Below are 15,572 nucleotides of genomic sequence, written 5' to 3'. Positions count from 1 at the left end.
TTGATTAGTTCTGGAACTTTGTTGAGTTTACCTTTGCTGGAAATAAAATATCATTTTTTGAGATTAGTGCCTTGCCTCCCTGCTTTCCTGCACTTGGGTCCTCCAAATCTTTCCTTCCCTTCCATGCCTTCAAAAAGCCCAAGTGTGACACTATGGTGATTAAGAATGTTTTTAAAGCTCTTATTGTGTTGTTCTATTGAATTTTTTTAAAATGGAAAACTTTGCCTTGAAGCTAAAATACGGCATATGTAATCTAATGCTTCTCTCAACCTATTATTGTTTTGGTGTGGTAAAATATATTGATTGTAAGCAGAAGCGAAAAATGCAAGTACACAACTTGTTTAGTGGTTACACTCAGTATTAAAACCAACAAAAACAAACAACATTACTAAAACACTCAATATACATGCAATTTTTTCTGTGACGTTTAAAGTGGGAGAATGAGAAAGAGATAGGCATGAAAAATAGTCCACCAACAGGTATCTGTTATATGTGTTTTAATAGCAATTTATCTACAAAATATTGATACCTCTGTATTCTGGGGTTTATGGAAAGTGCACTGTCACTGAAGCAAAGGGACATATAAAAATTACAAACAAACAGATTGTAACATTTTTCAATTAATTCATTTTTCCATTCATTCGGTTTGGTGCTTACAGTAAAGCTGAGCAGTCTTATAAACAATAGTGCATCAGATGTGAATTCTGGTATCTGATTTTCTACTGTCATACACTGTACATTTGATTAGACTACTGTGTATTGGGAAAGAGTTGTGCATTCTTTCACTGATACACACTATCCTTTAATACCCCGTAAGAGTAGTCTGCGCAAAGAAGAAAAAGTTGGTTTACAGAGTACATTCTAGCAGCTGCCCTCACTTGGTCCACTCATGATTAAACATATTACATGTTTATACATGTAAACAAATAGACCTCAAACTGTGTGTCCAGAAAAGTTGAGATAATATTCATGTGACAGTTTCAAAGTGAGACCCTGCCAAGCAGCTGTTAACTGCAAAGCTTAGTTGCTTCATAATCCAATGAATTGGGCAGACGGGAGCTGAAGGCCTCCAAGGAGGCATGAATGCGCCCTACCTCACTGGTAGTCAGTTTAAGTCGGTGTCGGAGAAGACAGGCAAACAAGTCCAATCTCGGTTGACCTTGAGGCGATAGTCGGTTTACCCGGTCACGTATTTCCAAGAGCTGCAACATAGCAGTATGCTGGGAACCTTGCGTATAAGGGTAGTCAAGTTGCAGAATTAAGTCACGTATAGCCTCTGGGTCAAAGTGCATACTGTAACCAAACACCTGAATGCTGTTGATTTTCATGTAGCCTAAATTACGTCCAGGATCTGTCATCTCTAATGGTTCATAGTATACACTCTCGTTCATTCCATTTTGTGTCATTATCCTGCTCCGCAGATAGACATGTATTGTTTCGAAGAATGTCTTCCACTTGTTACCAAGTGTCAGTGTCCAGTTATAACACTCAAAGGGCAGGTCTAGCTTTGTGGCCTGCCAGTCAGGAAAATTGTTCTCATTGATAGGAATGTACCAGCTCTCTGAATGGCTACCGCCAAAAGGATTGATATAGAGTGTAAGAGCAGGCTCCAATGTGCTGTTCTTTGTAAGGCAAACCTGAAGAGATATTCCTAGCAGCATGTGGACCATGTTGGACTTATACTTATTACTTTTCAATGTCAACAGCATCCTCTTTCTCCATGAGGGGTCAAACCAGCTATTAAGACGCATGTCATTGCTGATGAAAATTGCATGAACCTGAGAAAAAAAAGAGCACAGTCAGACAGTAAGGACATTGACTTGCATTGAGACCACAAAATAAATAAAAAGAGGCCAAGTGATATGCTTTAGGTCTAAATTGATATACAATAAATACAGATTTTTTGAGAGTTGAGTGCTCACAATAAATGTTCGTGTTTTTAATGTAGAGTGTGTTTTGTGTTATGCTTTTTTGCAAACATTCCCCACTACACAGAACTTCTGCTGTGAAATGCAGTCGCTGGTCAAATGACAGTTATTACAAATTACCTGATTGTGTGTCTCACTCAATACCAGCTAGAATTGCTATTTATTTGTTTCAAGTTTTACATCTGATTGTACTTTGGAAATTTGAAAGGTAACTTTGGTAACATTGCTTGTGTGGTTGATAACATCCTGACTTTGCACAGTCCTCACTGCTCTGTGTGTGTGCGTGTGGACCTTTCTGTCATCAATACTGCTTTTTTAAGGTAATAATAATTTTAAATATGTGGAATATGTTGATAGTGTATTTATATATATATATATGCCCCTGATGGCAAGGGGGGACCCATGTTACCCTTTTGGGCTGTCCCTGGCCGAGCCCCATGGATGCAGGCCTAGGCCACCAGGCGCTCGCCTTTGAGCACCACCTCCAGTCCTGGTTCCTGTGGGGGGCCCTGGTGACTGACATCCTGGTAAGGGACACCCGAATCCATTTCTGTACACCATTACAGGGGTCTTTTGACCATGATTTGTCTGGTCCCTCACCTAGAACCTGTTTGCCAATGGTGACCCTACCAGGGGCGTGAAACCCGAGAGAGCTTAGCTCCTACGATCATCGGAACACACAAACCCATCCACCACGGTAAGGTGACGGCTGAAGGACGGACATTGAGTTATCTTGTGTATAATATGCTCTACATAAATAAGTTTGCTTTGCTTTGTGGTTCTTTTTTTATTTTTTAAGCTTACTTGAAATGTGTAGCTCCATACATGTATCGCACCATACTGCTCCTAAAAGGCCAAGATATTCACAGCAGAATTTTTCCCGTTTGACTTCATATCATTAAGGCTTTTTTTTTTTTTTTTTTGGGGGGGGGGTAAAAAACCAACAGCTCAATCTATTTAAAAAAATACGTCCAAATAATTTCTGCCTCGAGGCTCCAAAAAAAAAACCTGCACCATGAACCATGTTTCATCGCCAGAACCCATGTTTCACTTCATTGATTGCAGATGAATAGAGTGTTGGCCCAGTGATAAACTTAACCCAAAAACAACAAAGGAACATATGTAAGTTATTTTTCAGACATAGACATATACATACAGTATATGTATATATTCAAATTTTACATACATATACATATAAGTACCCTCTGTGTGACCTGAATCGTGGTAAGCATTTTTTGATCTGAAATAGCAATTGCTAGCGCGCTAATTCTAATAGCCATTGCTGACAGTATAGCATTTTATGACACTAAATTCATTTACACCTTACACTTAGCACCAACAGATGCAATTAAAAGATATATGTCCATTTCTGGTGGCACAGTGGTGCAGCTGTAAAGTGTTGGCCTCACAGTTCTTAGAACCTGGGTTCTCTGTGGAGTTTGCTTGCTCTCTCCATGCCTGCGTGGGTTTTCTCCGGACAATCCGATTTCCCCCTACATCCCAAAAAACATGCAACATTAATTGGACACTCTAAATTTCCCATTAGTGTGATTGTGAGTGTGAATGTTGTCTGTCTCCATGTGCCCTGCAATTGGCTGGCAACATTTTCAGGGTGTACCCTGCCTCCTCCCAGTTAACAGCTGGAATAGGCTCCAGCTCTCCCACGACCCTTGTGAGGATAAGTGACTAAGAAAATGGATGGTTGTCCATTTCTCATAAATGAAAATGAAAAGTATGTTAGAACTAAAGAAACTAAGAAAGTAATACTCTGGAGAAGTGATGATTATTTGAATACTCGATCAGAGTATTCCCTAAAGGTGACAAAACAATATATTAAGGTTGTACATTTTTATAATACCTCAAGCCTCCGATCAGCTCTCTTTAGAAGGTAGCCTAGTTCCAAATCTTGGAGGTCTGTCTCAAACCCAAGGTAGTTTTCTGTAGTATCTGCCACAATTGGCTTACAGATCCCCTGTATCAGGGTGAAGCCTTGGTTGCAGCCTCCACATCGGGTGTGGTTGTCTAGTGCGCACTCTGCACAAGCAGGGCCTTCGCCAACAAAGCAGGGTGGAGGGAGCTGACAGGGGATGTGCTCATATCGACAGCTGCAGCTGTGGAGCTCCTCAGAGAATGCACCAAGCTGGTTGTTCTCTGAACAATACAAGCGAGACTGGAAATGACTAAGCCAGTAGGATTGGGACCTACAGGAGGGAATGCAGAGAAAGAGACAAAGAACACAATTTATCCTTCAAGTTTTGCAGCAGTGACATGCTTGACACGGAATTAACATATTGAAAAGCTTGGCGTGAATGCCCAGAATAACACTCCTCTTGTTGATTGCGATACATTAAAATGTAACTTTTCTCAATACAGTTTGTGAAAGTTATGTCTATATTGCTCTGCAAACATCTGAATTTGACAATTCTAAAATTAATAATCATGGAAATCCGGTGACACATTTGGTTTATTCTTGCTCAATTTTTATGTTTTAAGTAGTTTTGAACGCATTCCACTGTTAAGTGAATTGAATCTGCAGAACCTGACCTGGAAAACTTCAAATGAGTCATCATGTTAAATTATTTATCAAGATCCATGAGTGTTTTTCTCATGATGATGTTGATTTTGTTGGCCTAAAGGTTATTACTGCTAGAATTCACCAATCCAGTAATTCCATTTGCTGTGATAAAATCACACACTTGATCATGTAGTTTTGACATTTAATGTGGGGAAAAGAAACGCCCACTGAAAACGATTGCTCACTGGACTGAAATTCAAGTAGGCTATTTGTGTCATCCTGTACAAAATACACATAATTACAATAAACTGAAACAGAATTGGTAAAAAAGAAACAAAGCTATTAATTTAATTTGTGAACAAAGCATGCGCTAGGGTCTAGGCATATGATTTCCTCCCTCTCTCTCTCTCTCTCTCTCTCTCTCTCACACACACACACACACGCACATGCAAATTCACACACACAAACCCTTATGCTATTGTCTGTAACACTTTCTTGACTGATTCCTTTATGCCTGAATCCCCATTGCTAACTAAGGAGGGGAAATGCACGCCATCTGCAAACCTTTTTTTCCCAGTCTTTTCTTTGAGATTTGTTTCACTTTGAAGATGAGATGGGAGTTTATTGTGAAGTAAAATGTATGCTAATCTGAAGATATTTGTGGGATATGAGGCTTCATTTCTCTTGAACCAAATCTTGTGTGGCAGTGGGAATGAACATGGCCCCGGTGTATATAGGACCCTGGGGACGACTGGTCCTTTGCCAGATCCTTGCAACTCCTGCCCCGTTCTTGCACTCCCATATCTCTGATCATGAACCCGTGTGTACTGACCTCCGCAGTTTCTCCGACCGACTCCGTAAACCTGACTCCTTTGACACTCCTGCCTTCTTTGATCGCTCTCCCGTGTACTGACTCCTGCCTGCCTGTGGACCTGCTCTCTACGCCCGACGTCCTGACTACCGCTGCTGCACCTGACTGTCTGCCTAATCCCCGACCTTGGAACAATAAACGTCTTTCCCAAATTACCTCTGTGTCTCTCGAGTCCTGCATTCGGGTCCTACCTCCGTATCAATGGGTCGTGACAGAATGGTCTGCCCAAAACAGGACCCAGCAGGAAAGACCCAGCGATGCCGGGACCGACGCAAGGTAGACCGACTGCCGGAGGACCAAGCCTGTCCGATCCGGGTAGGCTCCATGATGTCCTCCCCTTCCGTGTCACACGCTCCGCCTGCGAGCTATGAATACGTCCCGACCACGACCCGTCCAGCACCTCATATTCTTTTGGACTCTGATTTTTCGGACTATGAGGAGGACCTTGATTTATATAACCGGCTGCCTGACTACAACTCAGATTATTTTGACTATGAATCTCTTCGCCCGATCTTTAATCCGAATCAGTTAGTTTCACCTCCCCACGTTTCCAGCTCCTGAGTGCCTTCGCCCAGTAGGTCAGAGTCCTCCAATCCGTTTGTAGGAACCCGCTTGGCCATCTACTCAGGTCCTCCGTGTGGTGGCCAGAGGAGACGCCCAGCCCGAGCGCTCCCTTGTGCCTCCCGCTGCGCTGCAACAATGACGCCGTCCTCGTCCACCCACTCCTCACCGGCAATGGTTAAACCAGCAGACCCGCAGCTGGTGGCGAAGCTTCCAGCCCAGATAGAGGAGGGGTCACTAAATCACGAGGTCTTCTGTCGTGAAATGCGGGCGGAAATAAAGCAGCAGAGCGCCAAACTGGCGGTCCTCACGGCCCAGGTCCGGCAAGGATTAGAGAACCAGCCGAGCTACGCTGACGTCGTGGTTGCAACAGACTCGCTGCTGACTCAAGTTGACGCTGCAGTGGCTACGGATCCACGACCGAGCAAGGTCCACGTCGCTGTGGCAACGGACTCCCGCGCTGTGGCAACGGATCCACCCCTGCGTTATGCCCATGTCACGGTTTCAACAGACTCAATGCTGACTCACGTCCACGCTGCAGTGGCTACGGATCAGCCACCGAGCAAGTTTCACATCGCTGTGGCGACGGAGCCACCGCCGTGGATACGGATCCGCTACCGAGCAAGTTTCACGTCACTGTGGCAACGGATCCACCGCCGTGCCATTCCCAGATCGCTGTATCAATGAATTCACTGCAAGCGCACGTGGCAGTGGAAACAGATCGATTGGTCGTGACACACTGAGAAACAAAAAGCCATTCACAATCACACCTAAGGGCAATTTAGAGTCTCCAATGAATGCATGTTTTTGGGATGTGGGAGGAAATATGAGTATGAAAATCTAAATAAAGCACTCTCATGACCAACTATATGTAGACAAAGAATTTTAGCTTTTGATTTCAGCTGAGCAAGTCGTCAAACATCTTTACCACTGGCATAGATAGATAGATAGATAGATAGATAGATAGATAGATAGATAGATAGATAGATAGATAGATAGATAGATAGATAGATAGATAGATAGATAGATAGATAGATAGATAGATAGATAGATAGATAGATAGATAGATAGATAGATAGATAGATAGATAGATAGATGTGGCAAAGTGTATGACTGATTAAAGCATCCGCCTCCCAGTTCTGAGCACCAGGGTTAAAATGCTGTTCCTGGCTGTGGGGAGTTTGCGTGTTCTCCCCGTACCTGTGTCCGTTTTCTCCGGGCATTCCGGTTTTATCCTGCATCCCAAAATGCTTGCATTAAGTGGGGACTCTAAATTACCCTCAGGTGTGATTGTGTGTGCTGGGATAGGCTCCAGCACTCCTGGGACCCGAAAACATGCATGGACTCTGAATTGCCCATGGGCATGTGAATATGAGTTGGTGAATTGTTTCCAATTGGCTGGCAAGCAGTTCAGGGTGTACCATCCATTTCCATCACTTACACACATTTTCATTTGTCCGATGGAAATGTAAACATCCACCCATGCATCCATTTTCTGTTCCGCTGATCCTCGCTAGAGTCAGGGGACTTCCATTAAGGCGGTGGGGTACACCCTGAACTGGTTCCCAGACAATCACAGGGCACATATAAACAAACAACCATTCCAGTCACATTAACACTTAATTCAGATTCTTCAATTTACATACCATGCATGTTTTTGGGATGTGGGAGGAAACCAGAGTCACAGGAGGAAACCAACACAGACAAGGGAAGAACATGGAAAGTCCATAAAAAGTGGCTGGATTTGAACACAAAACACACTTGAAAAAGTTACGAAGCCAATTCTAAGGCTTTGGGACTCCAGTGAACCACTGTCAGCCCACAAAACACATGTAGTGTGGTGGGGCGAACTCACATGCACTCTCGAGGACCCTGCTGATGGTTTAGAGCTGGTCCACTGTTCCACGGCCGGGACAAAAACCACATTGCTCCTCCTGAATCTGAGATTCCACTCCTGAGGGGTCCACAAAATGTTGCAGAAGTATTTAAACCAGGACAGCCCCAGAACATCCAGAGGCTTTAGGAATTCTGGGCGAAAGTCATCCACCCCCAGGGCTTTGCTACTGAGAAGCTTTTTAACCACCTCAGTGACCTCAACTCAGTTATAGGAGAGCCCGTCTCAGAGAACCCAGCCTCTGCTTCCTCATGGGATGGTATGTCAGTGTAAGCGTGGAGGTCTTCGAAGTATTTTCCTCACCGACTGCCAACGTCCTGACTTGACGTCAGCAGCACCCCATCATCACTATCCACAGGTGCACTGCCTTCCCGATCCTGAGGTACCCAATGGTGGAAAACAAATTCCTCAAGCCATCCTGAAGTCAATCTTCACGGCCTCACTGAATTCCTCTTTCATCTGGATTTTTGCCTCAATGACCATCAAAGCTGTATTCTGTTTGGGCAGCCGGTACCGATCGAAGAGAACGTCCAGTCATCAGTTTGTGCCCACAAACCCAAGCGCTCTTGCATCACATAGCAGGACAACAATCTGAAACACACCAGCAAGTCCACTTCTGAATGTCTCAAAAACAACAAAATAAGAAGCGTTTGGATTATCCAAAACAAAATCCAGATTTAAATCCAATTGGGGTACTGTGGTGTGACCTTAAACGGGCATGTCATGCTAGCAACCCCTCCAAAATGGCTAAGTTGAAACAATTCTGGAAAGAAGAGTGGGACAAAATTCTTCCAGATCGATGTAAAATCTCTTCACGGATTATCACAAATACTTGATTTCAGTTATTGCTGCCAAGGGTGGAACAACAAGGTTAAGGGGGCACTTTATTTTCACATAGGGTCAGAAAGGTTTGAATGTTTTTGTGCCTGAATAAATTGTATTGTCATTTGAAAACTGTATTTTGTATTTCTTTGCCTCTGAGTTATATTACAATTGATTTGATGATTTGAAACCTTGGTGTGTGATAGAAATGCAGCCTTACAGGGGCACAAGTCCGTGCCATCTGTAGGCCGGTCCCAAGCCCGAATAAATGCAGAGGGTTGCGGCAGGAAGGGCACGCAGTTAAAAATTTGGCAAACAGATATGAGTGTTCCTTCTAATGAATGGCAAACCGAATCAGTCATGGCCCGGGTGAACAAAGACTGCCCCCGGCATTGTAAAACTGCAGACCGTCAGTGGAAATTTAGCTTCTGTAGGTGGAAGACAAAGAAGTAGAGGAAAGCAGATTCTTCGACAAAAGAAGAAGAGGAAAGCACAGAGCCTGCAACTGAGTGTAGGGACTTTGAATGTTGGGACGATGACAGGAAAAGCTCAGGAGTTGGTTGACATGATGAAGAAAGGTTGTAAAGTAAGTACAGTAAAAAAGCAAGTAAAAAAGTAACAAGCATTCAAACAGTTTTAACCTCTGGCAATTAAGTCATTAAAGGGACACAATGTCCAAAACAATCGGAATTGGAGGATACGTTAAAAGATCCACAGATTTCACCAAGAAACATCGCTAAATTGAAAAAAGTATTATCGAAATTCCTAACCCTAACCCAATGAGCCCGGCTGGAAAACTGACAGCCAATCAATGTTTGCCACCCCAGAGGTGCTTGCTTTTCTGGCCCCCCATTGTGGATGGATATGTTTCACCAAACAGAGAACAACCGCTATCTGGCATTTTCTGGCCGATTTTTGTCTAAAATAATTACAAACAAACAAAACAAAAAGTAGTCAATAATCCCATTATATGGACCGCGGAGATTTGTTTGAAGCTTTTCTGAGGAGTTGGTATAGATGTTGAGAATATGTCCAATATGTCCTACAGTGAAGAAAATAAGTATTTAAACACCCTGCTATATTGCAAGTTCTCCCACTTAGAAAATCATGGAGGGGTCTGAAATTTTCATCGTAGGTGCATGTCCACTGTGAGAGAGATAATCTAAAAAAAAAAAAAATCCAGAAATCACAATGTATGATTTTTTTTAAAGATTTATTTGTGTGATACAGCTGCAAATAAGTATTTGAACACCTGAGAAAACCAATGTTAATATTTGGTACAGTAGCATTTGTTTGCAATTACAGAGGTCAAACATTTCCTGGAGTTATTCACCAGGTTTTCACAGGGATTTTGGCCAACTCCTCCACACAGATCTTCTCTAGATCAATCAGGTTTCTTGGCTGTCACAGTGTGGGGGACACTGAACTGGAGCAGAATATACACAATGTGCAAGACTTGTTGTGCCGTTGGTTGTCGGATGAGACAGTTATTCACAGAGATCATTCTATGGAATACTAGCTGAAAAGTTGAGAAAAGATCGATGGATTTCAGCAATTAAACGTGATGGATGGTGCCCAACCAAATACACACTTCTGTGTAGCGATCACTTCATTTCAGGTAGGAATTATTCTTCTCAATCTCAAATTCCCAACGAGTATTTATAATGCCAAGTTGGCTCATTTGAGAACAATGCATTTAAAAAAAAAAAAAGTTGTCTCTAACATTTACGGAAGCGTGTTGCGGCACACGTTAAACTTCAGTAAACCTCTCCCCGACAGATGTTTTTATTTTAAATATGCTGTGCTCTCAAATGAGTCCAATGCGTATTTAAAAAAAGAAAAATAAACCGTCAGTCACAGTGATGTTTACGTAGGTTAACGTGTGGCTGCAACACGCTTCCGTGGACGGGGGCTGAAGCCTATCCCAGCAGTTTATTCTCTATCTGTCCTCTATGCCATGTGTCTTTCATTTTTCCACGTATCTTCGTTTATTATCACCTCTAAATGTTTAACGGTATCGGACAAAACTCTAGGCGTCGATCTGTAAGACATATTTTCGTGCCGTCCCCAACCGACTTAGCATTCAATAATGATTTGCTAGAGCCTCGATATGGCCAGTGACTTTGGTGACGTAGGTGCACGAGCTCTATCCAGTACTGGCACGAGAGGCTATCGCTAAGCAGCTAATAAACTGTAATGGTTAGATGCGTACAAATTTCCCCGGCTAATGAACGAGCTTCAACTGTGACAGCCAGAGCTTTATCCTGTCAGGATGAACCCACGGGAGGATAAAAAAGGACACATTTGGGTGAGTTTTCGCAGTTTTGTTGTACAATACTTCGGAATCTTGGTTTAGCTAGAATGAATGGTCTGTAATGCCAAGCACCGGCAACGTCAGGAGCGGGGTCAAGGTCGTTCCTTCTGGGTCTGGCTGTGAAAGCTGGTACCTATCCAGATTTTGCTTGGTTTTCAAAAATGTTCTTTATTTTAAATTATTTTCAATTACTGTCCAAAATATATGTAATGATATTACTTCACACTATTTTTCTGCCATGTACCATGTTAGGACATTCACTCACATCCTGCTGGTGCAATCCGTATTAGTATTAGTAATATATCCATCCATCCATCCATCCATCTTCTTTTCTGGATATCCTCACAAGGGAGTGCTGGAGCCTATCCCAGCTGTCAACGGGCAGGAGGCGGGGTACACCCTTAACTGTTTGCCAGCCAATCGCAGGGCACATAGAGACAAATAGCCACACTCACAATCACACCTAGGGACAATTTAGACTGTCCAATTAATCTTGCATGTTTTTGGAATGTGGGAGGAAACTGGAGTGCCCAGAAAAACCCACACAGGCACGGGGAGAACATTCAAACTCCACACAGGCGGGTCCAGGATTGAACCTGGGACCTCAGAACTGTGAGGCCAAAACTTTAAAAGCTGCTCCACCGTGCCGCCCATTAGTAATATATATTTTTTTAATTTATTTTTCTATATTTTGTATACTGCAGGATTCGTCACTTTAAACTTCTCTCTTCTCACAATTGACATTGCACTGATCTATAGTGGGAACTGCTAATGGGAAAGGGCACTCTGTACAAGCTTAACAGAATGTGGGATGTTAACACACTTATCTCTTACCTGTTCTAAATGAAGAAGATTTTACATTTTGCACGACTTGTAAGGAATAATTCCTATAAAAAGAAATGTCTCTTGTTCTTTGTTCTTGTTCCTATGTTGTTCTTTGTTCTGAATGTCGTACTAGGGCAGCACAAACTGACTTTGAAATTTTTCAGGTGGAAAGGTAGTAAGGCGAGAAGTTTAAGAGCAATGTTTAAATTACTTTACCTTGGAGTAGATGGGAAGAGAAATGGAGTAGAGGTTATTTTAAAGGCAGAGCTGGTTATGAATTTCTTGGGGTGAAAAGAGTATCAGATCAAGTGATGAAGCTGAAATTTGAAATTGAGGGTATTTTGTACAATATGATGAGTGGCTATGCCCACATGTAGGATGTGACCTAGTGTTGAAAAACAAATTATGGAAGGAACTAGATGATACAGTTCTGAGCATCCCAGACAGAGAGAGAGTTGTGATTGGTGCAGTTTGTAATGGACATGTTGGTGAAGGAAAGAGGGGAGACAAAGAAGTGATGGGTAAGTTCAGCATCCAGGAGAGGAACTTTGAGGGAAAGATGGTGGTGGACTTTGCAAAAAGGATGGAAACGGCAGTCGTGAACACTTATTTTGAGAAGAGGCAGGAATAAAGAGTGACCTAAATGAGCGGAGGTAAAAGCACACGGGTGGATTATATTTTGTGCAGACGAAGTAATCTGAAGGAGGTTACTGACTGTAAGGTAGTGGTAGGGGAGAGTGTAGCTTGACAGCAGAGCATGGTGGTGTGTAGGTAGACTCTGGTGGTGGGTAGGAAGATTAAGAAGGCATAGTTAGAGCAGAGAACCATGTGGCGGAACCTGAGAAAGGAAGAATATTGTGTGGCCTTTCAGAAAGAGGTGAGCCAGGCTCTCGATGGACAGGAAGAGCTTCCAGAAGATGAGACTACTACAGACATGGTGATCTGAGAAACAGGCAGGAGAGTACTTGGGTTGTCTTCTGGTTGGAAAAGGGAGAAGGAGACTTGGTGGTGTAACTCAAAAATACAGGAAGGTATACCAGAAAAGAGAATCGCAAAGAAGAAGTGTGACACTGAGAGGACTCAGGAGAGGTAAAAACAATACTTTGAAATCTGACATTGGACAAAGGTAGGGGTGGTGAAGGCTAAACATGAGGCAAATGATGACATGTACAACAGGATGGACACAAAAGAAGGAGAAAAGTATCTCTACAGGTTGGCTAGACAGAGGGATAGAGATGGGAAGGATGTGCAGCAGGTAAGGGTGATTAAGGATAGAGATGGAAATGTGTTGACTGGTGCCAGTAGTGTGCTAAATAGAGGGAAAGAATAGTTTCAGAAGTTGATGTATAAAGAAAATGAAAGAGAAGCAAGAGAAGAAGAGGCAAGTCTGATGGACCAGGAAGTGGCAATGATTAGTAAGTGGAACGTTATAAAGGCATGAAGACAATGAAAAATGGAAATGTAGAGGAAATAATAAGAGAAATAAAGTTGATGAGCCACACAATGAAGTTATGGGAAAGAGTATTGGAGGCAAGTCTTGGGACAGAAGTAAGTGTCTGCGAGCAACAGAATGCTTTCATTCCGAGAATGAGCACCACAGATGCATTATTTGCCTTGAGGATGCTTGTGGAAAAGTACAGAGAAATTCAGAAAGTACTACATTGTGTCTTTGTGGATCTAGAAAAAGCCCATGACAGAGTGTCAAGAAAGGAACTATGGTGCTGCATGGGTAAGTCTGGTGTGGCAGAGAAATTTGGTAGAATAGTACAGGACATGTATGCGAGCATCAGAACAATGGTGAGGTGTGCCATAGGTGTGACAGAATAATTCAAGGTGGAGGTGGGACTTCATCAGGGATGAACTCTAAGACCCTTCCTGTTTGCTGTGGTAATGGATAGGCTGACAGATGAGGTTAGACTAGAATCCCCTCAGACATGATGTTCACAGATCACATTGCGATATGCAGTGATAGCAGGGATCAAGTGGAGGAACAATTAGAAAGATGGAGGCATGCACTGGAAAGGAGAGGAATGAAGACTAGCCAAAGTAAAAAAGAGTATATGTGCATGAACGAGAGGGGCGGAGGGGGGAGAGTGAAGCTCCATGGAGAAGAGATAGCGAGGGTGGACGACTTCAAATACTTGGGGTCAACAATCCAGAACCTGTCTGTGGTAAGGAAGTGAAGAAACGGGTCCATGGAGGATGGAACAGCTGGCAGAAGTTGTCAGGTGTGTTATGTGACAGAAGTGTCTCTGCTAGGATGAAGGGCAAAGTTTATAAAACAGTGGTGAGGCTGGCCATGATGTACGGATTAGAGACGGTGGCATTCAAGAGACAACAGGAAGCAGAACTGGAGGTAGCAAAAATGAAAATGTTGAGGTTCTCGCTAGGAGTGAGCAGGTTGGATTGGATTAGAAATGAGCTAATTTGAGGGACAGCTAAAGTTGGATGTTTTGGAGACAAGGGTTGAGAGAGCAGACTTTGATGGTCCAGAGGCGAGAGAGTGAGTATATTGGTAGAAGGGTACTGAGGATGGGGCTGCCAGGCAAAAGAGCGAGAGTAAGACCAAAGAGAAAGTTGATGGATATTGTGAGGCAAGACATAAGGGCAGTTGGTGTTCGAGAGCTAGATGCAGGAGATGGGCTTAGATGGAAAAAAGATGACACGCTGTGGTAACCCCTAATGGGACAAGCTGAAAGGAAAAGAAGAAAGAAGAATAAGATTCATCTTTATTCACCATGGGCCCCAAGAAACTTTAGTGGAATTAAGTGGTGTGCGTGTATAGATTCATACAGATGTTTTCTTTTAGCTGTCAAAGGTTTGCGTCCTCCTCTGTCATATTGGAATGAAAGTGTTGGCTCCAGATTTTTCACAACCTCTATAATATTGCAAACATTTCTAAAATGTGAAAGTCTTTTATATATTCCATGATACCCTTATACAATTCACACTATTGACTTTTGGCATTTTTGGGGGGGAAACATGTATATTATGCTGAGGAAATTGGGGTACATATCACACGATTTTTGGGGTACCTGAATCGCAATTGGTGTTTTTCGACCAAAATTGTTCATTGCTAGCGCACTGATGCCAATAGCAATTGCTAACTTTTTAACATTTACCATTTTGTTGTCTCAATTTCTGTACAGCACCGTTTATACCATACACTCTGCTCCAACACACACAGTTTAAGGATAAAACTCCATCCCTGATAAATGATAAAAAAAATCATGCTAGTAGTAAGTCAATAAATACATTTAAAAAAAAAATAAATGCAATGGTGGGGGAGGGCAATTATCATATACTTCCCCAATAATTAGAAGGAGAATTAATTCTAGAGGGTTTTGATCATGACATCCCTAGTTTGCACCTCCTAAAAACTAAAATTACTGTGTGCCTAATATGACAAAATAAGTGAGTTTGGATCCCTGTATTATACTTACTGTTTATTCAAGACTGATATGGAAAAATAAATATTTTGGTGATTTTGCTCACCTCTCTCTCAGTAAGCGGACTTGCGGTTGTCGGTGACATCTTTTACTTAAACTAAAAAGTTTGAAGATGACTCTCTCTGCACGCTTGGCAAGGACACGCATGTTGTTCTCCAACTGCTCATATCGCCCATTGAATAAGGTGTCGAGTGACCACAAGTGTTGGATTGTGGACATGTTCAGGAAATGGTTTTGGGGTAGCCTTGCATAGAAGCCTTTGAATTCATCTGCAACAACAGAAACAGCCCATGAAGCACCTACACAATATAAATAACTTCATTCAATTAATGAAATTCTGAGCACAAAAGGTTGTGCCAAGAAAATCTTGTTCCACTAAAATTTAGCATAGCA

General features: G+C 42.6%; 1 protein-coding gene across 1 annotated transcript in view; it reads right to left on the bottom strand.

The window, feature by feature from the left end:
• Positions 1 to 482: 482 nt before the first annotated feature.
• Positions 483 to 15,572, bottom strand: part of brinp3a.2 (bone morphogenetic protein/retinoic acid inducible neural-specific 3a, tandem duplicate 2) — an 80,063-nt gene continuing 64,973 nt past the window's right edge. The window contains exons 7-9 of the mRNA XM_061825688.1: positions 15,226 to 15,448; positions 3,787 to 4,129; positions 483 to 1,778 (exon numbers count right to left, since the gene is read on the bottom strand). Coding sequence (XP_061681672.1) covers positions 1,008 to 1,778; positions 3,787 to 4,129; positions 15,226 to 15,448 — 1,337 coding nt within the window. The 3' untranslated portion in view covers positions 483 to 1,007. The remainder of the gene's footprint in view (positions 1,779 to 3,786; positions 4,130 to 15,225; positions 15,449 to 15,572) is intronic.

Source organism: Syngnathoides biaculeatus, chromosome 7, assembly GCF_019802595.1.
Source record: "Syngnathoides biaculeatus isolate LvHL_M chromosome 7, ASM1980259v1, whole genome shotgun sequence".
NCBI classification, from domain to species: Eukaryota; Metazoa; Chordata; class Actinopteri; order Syngnathiformes; family Syngnathidae; genus Syngnathoides; species Syngnathoides biaculeatus.
Note: the sequence above shows the minus strand (reverse complement) of the source record. Positions and strands in the feature narration are given on the sequence as shown.